Source organism: Alligator sinensis, unplaced genomic scaffold (assembly GCF_000455745.1).
Source record: "Alligator sinensis unplaced genomic scaffold, ASM45574v1 scaffold353_1, whole genome shotgun sequence".
Classification (NCBI taxonomy): Eukaryota; Metazoa; Chordata; order Crocodylia; family Alligatoridae; genus Alligator; species Alligator sinensis.
This window is the reverse complement of record NW_005842075.1, coordinates 1,893,566-1,901,593: the sequence shown is the minus strand read 5'-3', so window position 1 is coordinate 1,901,593 and position 8,028 is coordinate 1,893,566. Positions and strand designations below refer to the sequence as shown.

At 45.6% G+C, this 8,028-nt stretch overlaps 1 protein-coding gene across 4 annotated transcripts in view; it reads left to right on the top strand.

The window, feature by feature from the left end:
- CUNH4orf17 (chromosome unknown C4orf17 homolog) overlaps positions 1-8,028 on the top strand; it is a 34,142-nt gene that overhangs the window by 19,199 nt on the left and 6,915 nt on the right. For all 4 annotated transcript variants that reach the window (XM_025204259.1, XM_006023681.3, XM_006023682.3 and 1 more), the window contains 2 exons: positions 5,764-5,935; positions 7,424-7,467. In XM_025204259.1, the coding sequence (XP_025060044.1) occupies positions 5,764-5,935; positions 7,424-7,467 (216 nt within the window). The remainder of the gene's footprint in view (positions 1-5,763; positions 5,936-7,423; positions 7,468-8,028) is intronic.

Below are 8,028 nucleotides of genomic sequence, written 5' to 3'. Positions count from 1 at the left end.
CTCTTTCCCCAAATAGCCTTTAAAGCTGCTTCTTAAAGGAGTCATTAGAACCTCTTCCTATGAGAAGCAGAGTATAAACAGACACTCAGCATGATATGCTTTACTTACACAAAACTGTAATCTGATAGAGGCGAGGGAGTTGGTTTGGAAAATTGATGGTGGATGCGTCTACATGAGATGCTTTACTATGCAATAGCATAATATACTACACAGTAAGCATATGCATCTACATGTGCACACACTTACTGTGCAGTAAGCCTCACTAATCATGAGTAAATTTGGTACCTGCAAATGCAAGTAGCAAATTTACTTGAGATTACTTACTGCACAGTAGCGCTCATGTAGATGCCTGATTGGGAGCCTGGAGCAGGATCCGCCACTGGAGCCTGGGCAGGGACTATGACCCCCTTCCCCGGGAGCAGGGAGATCCAATCCCTCTGCTCTGATATGGTGAACGGGGGCTGGAAGATTCTTATCTCCCAACGGTGCTTGGCCATACCAATTGGGGAATGAGGGAATGGGAGATCCTTATTGCCCAGATCCAGCTCTATGACCACAGATCATGGGCTGGGATATAAGGATCTCCTAGTACTGGCCCAGCAGTCACAGAGCTGGCACTGGGAGATAAGGATCTCTCAGCCCCTGCTTCCTAATCACAATATCAGAGTGCCAGATGAGGATATCCCAGTTCTGGCCCCATGACTGTGGAGCTGGTGCTAGGAGATAAGGGTCTGCCAGCATCAGCCCTGCAGTTGCAGAGCTGGCACTGGGAGATAAGGATCTCCCAGCACCAGCCCCACGACCACAGTGCTGGCGCTGGGAGTGCCCTGCTGGTGGGGTCTGGGGCCCTGCTCAGCTCCACAATCATGGAGATGTGTGGGGAACAGGTTGGGGAGCCTGTTTCCTGCTCAGCTCTGTGATCAATAATGGAGCTGGGCAGGGAACAGGCACTCCAGCCCCGGTGCTGCAATCACAAAGTGGGGGCTGGGAACTGTCCTGGTCATGGGCAGGTCCCAGTCCCATGCCCTGATCGAGTGATTGAGGCTTGGGAAAAGCTGTAGGTTTGGAGTAGGTGCTAGCTGCCCCACCAGCAGATCAGGACAGGGGGCTGGACCTTCCCCTTCCCTGCAACTTTTTCCAAGTCCCTTGCCCCGAATTGGGGAGCTGGGGCCAGGAGCTCCCTGATGCCAGGGCAGGGGGACATTGTCTCCACCCCGGCAGCAGGCAGCCCTGCTGGGGGTAGGGTGCAATGTCCCAGCTCTGGCCAGGATACAGTTGTCTCCTGGCCCAGTTCTCCTTTCCAGCCCCTGGGCTAGTACCCAGGGGAGCCTAGAGCTGCCCCTGGTGGCAGCATGGGCCTACTGCAGGGTCCCAGGAAGCGGGAGCAGTTTGCTGCCCAACAAATCTGCTCCTGCTTCCCTGCACATGTAGACGCCTGCCTGCGAGCATTTACTCGCAAGTAATTTACTCGTGAGTTAACTGCTCCCGTATCAAATGCACATGTAGACACACCCAGTGGAAAGCAAGGAAAACACATACACAAGAGCATCTTATAAGATGAGGTCGTGCCCTGCTTCTTCTCCCTCTCTCCCCAACCCTTTGCAGGGGTCTCCCCTGCTGTGTGTAAGGGTTATGGGAGTAGATCCTTCACCCAGGGGATGCTTAGAGTTTCCTTCTCATTAGCAGCACTGCTGAAGGTGTGGGAGGGAGGGTGACAGCCTCTGTGAACAGCTCTCCATCTTTCTGCTAGCAAAGTGCCAGAACAGGGCACTTTTACCCACTCTGGATAGCTTGCCCTGTTAACGTAAAGCATGAAACATGGCATGACTGTTTCCATGAACCATTATCTGTTATTTGATGGAAATAATGTTTGCTAAGGGGCCCAAATGCTGAAAGCATTTATTCTTTGAGCTTGGCCTCAACCATCTACTTCTAGCATGTCATTATGCCAGAACAAATGATGATTTTGTCATGTGCTCTTGCCTATTTACACATACAACCACACAACAGAGATAGCTGCAACACTAAATAGGCACCCCTGTGAAGAACTGATTTCATTGTTCATTTAGGAATTTAGATTCATAGATTCACAGATTGTAAGGTCAGAAGGGACCTCAGAAGATCATTGGGTCCTGCCCCCTGCACCAAGCAGGAAAGATAACTGGGGGTCAGGTAACCCCAGCAAGGTGACCGTCTAGTCTCCTCTTGAAGATTTCCAGGGTAGGTGATTGCACCACCTCTGGAGGGAGCTTACTCCACAGTCTGGACACCCTGACTGTGAAGAAGTTTTTCCTAATGTTGAGCCTGAATAGTTCTTCCAGGAGTTTGTGGCTTTTACTCCTGGTTTTCCCCTCAGATGCCCTGCTGACCAGTTGCTCACTGAGCCCTTGATGCACTCCCCTAATGTAGTGGTAAGCTGCCACCAGGTCCCCTCTCAGCCTTCTTTTCCTCAGGCTGAAGAGGTCCCACATCCCTCAGCCTTTCTTTAAATGGCTTGCCTTTTCAGACTCTGATCATACGGGTGGCTCTTCTTCGGACTCTCTAAAGCTTGTCCACATCCTTGTTAAAGTGTGGTGCCCAGAATTGAATGCAGTACTCCAGCTGCAGTCTCACCAATGCTGAGTACCGTAGAGCGGAAGAATCACCTCCTTGGCTTTGATGGAGATGCATCGATTGATGAATGCCAGAGTATTATTTGCCCTACTGGCTACAGCATCGCACTGCAGGCTCATATTCATACTGTGGTCTATTACAACCCCCAGGTCCCTTTCATTCATGGTGCTACACAGTTTGGTGCCACCAAGCCTGTAGGTGTATTGGGAGTTGCTCATCCTATGGTGCAGCACTTGACATTTCTCAATGTTGAAGTTCATCAGGTTTCGATCTGCCCAACTTGCTAGCCTGTTTAGGTCCGCCTGTAACTGTAGCGTACCTTTAAGCGTGACCATGCTTTCCCATAACTTGGTGTCATCTGCAAACTTGGCCAGTAAGCTCTTCACCCCCACATCCAAATAGTTAATAAAGATATTGAAAAGTACTGGCTCAAGCACCAACTCTTGTGGGACACCGCTGCCCACTTCTCACCAGGATGACACAGATCCATTCACTACGACTCTCTGGGTCCTATCCTGCAGCCAGTTTCTCACTCACCTGTCTTGGAGTTAAGCCCACAATCCTCCATTTTTTTCACAAGGACATTGTGGGATACTAGCCTTTTGGAAGTCTAGGTATATAATGTCAACCTACTCTCTCATGTCCAGGTGGCGAGTTACCTTGTTATACAAGGAGATGAGGTTGGTAAGGCAAGACCTGCCCATGACGAAGTCATGCTGGCTGTCATTCAGAATCTTACCTTCTGCAAGCTTATCGCAGATAGACTCCTTGATGAACTTTTCTAGGATTTTCCCTAGGATGGAAGTTGATTGGCCTATAGTTACCCAGGTCCTCCCTCCTGCCCTTCTTGTGGATGGGCACAACATTGGCCCTCTTCTAGTCCTCAGGGACTTCTCCAGAGTGCCACAAGTTGTGGAAGAATTTTGCCAGGGGTTCTGCAATGACTTTGCTCAGCTCCTTCAGCACTCTCGGATGAAGATCATCTGGTCCTGCTGATTTGTATATGTCTAATTTTATTTATTGGTCATACACCAATTCTACAACAATAGTAGGAAAGCAATTATTCCTACTTTGCTCATCCTCTACTCTACCTGGCGTGGTTTTCCCATTGGTCCGGTGAAAGACTGAAGTGAAGTAGTCATTCAGGAGTTCAGCTTTCTCTTGGGGGCCGGTAACCAGCTCTCCTGAGTTGTTGAGCAATGACCCCACACTCCCATTTGTTTTCCTTCTGTTTCCTATCTACCTAAAGAAGGACTTCTTCTTGTCCTTGATTCCTGTTGCTAATCTAAGTTCAGTCGCCTCTTTAGCCCATCTTATCTGTTCCCTGCAAATACAGGCTGTCATAGAATCATCCTCCTTGGGGCCCGCCCTGAGCTTCCATTGTTTATAAGCCTTTTTATTCTTTCTTAAGAAGACCATGATTTCCCTGTTTAGCCAAGAGGGCTTCCCAGCCCTTCTTTTACATTTTCTCCACATGGAAGTGGATTTCCTTTGTGCTTCAAAGGATCATGTCCTTAAGGAACAATCACCCTTTGAGCACACCTTTCGCCGTCAGTCCCTGGTTCCGCAGCTCTTGCCCTTCTAGTGACCTAAGCTTGTTAAAATTTGTATTTTTGAAGTCTAAGACTTCAATCCTGCTATCTGATTTGTCTGCCTCCTGTTGGACAGTGAACATGATGGTTTCATGGTTGCTATCGCCCAGACTTCCCTCTATATTTAAGTCGGTCACCAGGTCGTCTTCTTTGGTCAGGAAAGGAGACCTGTAAGCTGTCCACCTGTAAGCTGTCCTTTTCTCCCGCTTTGCTGTGGTTGCTATCTAAAGTTGGACCAGAACCAGATGTGCAGCTCCAAACTTCACACACTATCCAAAACTCTGGGAAAGTTCAGTGCTTAAACTAGATCAGAACTTTACATTTTCTCATATTTCAACCACTTTAGCAGAGCTCAATCTGTCGTCTTAATCTGCCTTTGGCGAGGCTGTGCTGTAGATAGAATGGGACACAAGGAGGTTATGTGGCTCCTTCAAGCTTGCCAGGATATTAGTTTTTCTTAGTTAGAACCTCACTCTTGATTGGATTTGTAGCTTTGAAAAAGCTGAAGCAGAATAACTGCGAACAAAATAATAAGTGACCACAATCAATCAAACATATTAGGTACACCCATGCTCTCACTATGAACATTAAGATTAGGATGGCCACTGATGCATCCTCAGAATACAGAACATCCCCTTGGTGAGGGGCAAGACCGCTGCCTCCATGGCCAATCAACAGCAAGGGTTGGGGCCACTGGGCCCCTTGGCCAATCAGCAACAAGGGGCAGGGCACCTTCCTCCCTGGCTGGCTGGCACGGAATCCTGCTTCTCCTAGCTGTGTACCTCTAGGCACAACCAATAAAATTGCGAGGACAAATAATTGACTTGTATTTCCATCAATGAACTGAAAAACGGAGCTTTCTGCAGTCTGTTCCTCATGCAGAAATGGACAGGGGACAAGGGGTTTAAAAACACGATGGTTCAGTATAAAACAGGACCAATGACCACCCTAATTAAGATATATGCCATTACTATCAAATGGCGGACTGACTGCATTCATAACCTGGCCATCCCAAGCATGTGCCAATATCCTACAACACAGAATTTGTATTTAGTGCATGCTTTATCTATTGACCAGTATCATCATTGATTGCTTCACTTCATGCAAATAAAAGCACTACATGAATGGACAGGCCCTTGCAAGCCTACTGATGGAGAAACTTATAAAAAAAAGAAGAAAGTTTAATTAGCCTCACTACAGATTAATTTACATTTCCAGGTCTTCTTGAAGGACAAAATTGAGATGCATAGTACCTCCAGATAAACTACTACCACTCTATAAATGACAGTATCTTCCTGGTCCTTCCTCATTTTAAAAAAATTAATCAACCTCAATATTATATAAAATCATCTTTTCATTAACTAAAATAAATCTACTGGTCATCCAAAAATAAAACATATTTACGGAAATCTCAACTGCAATTAGATATTTTCTCATTGATTTCTTTTATACAGTTTTTTTGGGGGGGGAAACAGTGAAAGGCTTCACTGAATTCAGTTTTTTAAAGTAACATATTTCAAATGTCCTGCCTTGCCCCTACCCACCTTTGATGTTTCAGAGAAGGAGGTTGTTTCAAATTTGGTTCGCTCAGAAATGACTGGCAGAGACTTGCTGAGCTACCAGCAACATGCACTAAATACAGATGCAGAGGAAAACTTGACTTTCTCTGACACACTGAAAGCTCCTGCTATCAACCGGACAGAACCAAGGGAAGGAGTTAGCCAACTCAGGTAAAATCTGCTTCTTTGGGTTTAGCTTATTTCCATGTGTAGCAACAAAGGTCAACTGCTCAAGTTCATTTGTAATGAGAAACTAAATTTTGAAAGTGCAGCATTCTTTTTTGGAGAGGTTGGGACATTAGATGCTTAAGTAAGATTTGCGAACTTGAACTGGAAATGTTGTTAGAACAACATGGCTCTCTTTCTCCTAAATTTGGGCACTTCGTCTAACCACAGCAGAAATCTTGCCAACAGCTGCCACTGCAGCAATTCCAGGTTTCTAAACTAGGGTGACCACACCTCCAGATTCTCAAAATGGGACAATCTGAAAAGTATTGAGGGGAGAGGAGAGGGAGGGAGCAGGACATGACACATGACAGGGGATTGTATACTCTCCATACACTTAGATGAGCACACAAGACAGTGAGGGAGGGACAGTAGAGCTTTGGGATGCTGGAAGACATCAATTCCCTATCACATCCTCCTACCTAAAGAGGGCCACTGAATTAAGTGGTGGTATTTTGAAGTTTTCCAACTGGGAAGTTTCTGAGAACAGAACAAAGAACATTCATTTGAATAAACCAGGGGCAAGTGTCTAAAAGAGACCGTCCTGGCAAACTTAGGACTTACAGGCATCCTATTCTAATGCCAACTAAAAACAAAAGCCATAGTCCTGTAAAGACATGTGTGTTTAACTTTTCCAAATGACATCTGTCTAGTAGTGACTTCAGCTAGGTTACAAGTGCATAAACATTGGCCTAAAAATGTAAATAAAAAAATAGAACATGAGATAATCCTAACATTTTGAGAAGTCCCAAAGGTAATAGAGTTTTAATTTATTTTTATTCTGTACAAACTAAGGTGGGAAAAAACAGAAGTAGAGAGTTTTTAATGGGTTATCAGGCAGCTCTGGAAAACATATTTGAAACTGTACTTCTTTCTTTTACTCCATAACAAGACTAAAGTGATTCATTGTATTGAACAAGGTAAATGGACCATTCTTTTTCTAGATCATGAAAGTCACATTTCCCCCAAAAGTCCACAGGAACAAATAACACATGGAAGAAGAGACAGACTTGTTACTACTACACATCTTCAGTCATTAATAGATTTTATACATCTTTTGCTGCAAGAGTGCCATAGATCCAGGAAATAGCTGTTTGTATTCTACAATTATCATTCTTTAAAATAATACACAAACTCAGGCCATTTTTTTGGAGACATGAAATTCACATGAAGTGAGAAGAAGTTAGAAAACCATAAGAATCCAGAAAAACTCAATAAACATTCCAGGTTTAGATGATAAAATAGTCAGTTTTGTGATCACCTAGAGTTTGCATTGGAAACGTTGCTAACTATAAATGATTCCACTCCTTGGTTCAAATGTAGATACAACTAGCACAGGCACCGAAAACTATTTAAATGTTGTGTATAGTGAGTATACAGTATACCTAGACGGTGTGGTTTTATGGATTTACAAGCTCTCCCTTTTCTATTCAGGCCTTCAAGTAAAGCATCAGAAGCGAGCAGAGGAATGGAACAAGGTACGTGATGAAAATTCCAAATTCTAAGACACTGCTCAGGTAGGAGGGGCCTAATTCATTTCATGCAGTAGTGCAGAAGCATTACACTTTGAAGGGTCTGCATAAAACCCTTGGAATTTGTTGGTCATTTAGGCAGACAAGGTTCCTTGGGTGTGTCTCGGACGGCCAGGGCCGACTCGAGTTATGCTCGTACGTCAGGGCGGGCTGGTGAATGGAGAGGCAGACACAACTTATTGGTTGCAAAAAACTTTACTCACGCCGCTTGCAATCACGACGCAGGTGGTCCGGTCGTTGGAACAACCACACAAGTTGTTCCAGCTGGCGGGGCCCAAGCCAGTTAATCCGTCCGCAATTCGAAGCCGGCGGGGAAAGGGGTACGTCTGGGGTTGCGCTCGGTGACGGGAAGAAAGATCAATAGGTGATCAGTCTATCGATCGGCAGCCGCAAGTCAGATAACTTCAGAGGCACTCTGCAGCGTGCTCAAAGCTCTTCGACTTGGGCGGAAGTCGCGCGGAATTTTAAACGGCCAGCGAGCCAATTACTAGCCGCCACGTGTGAATA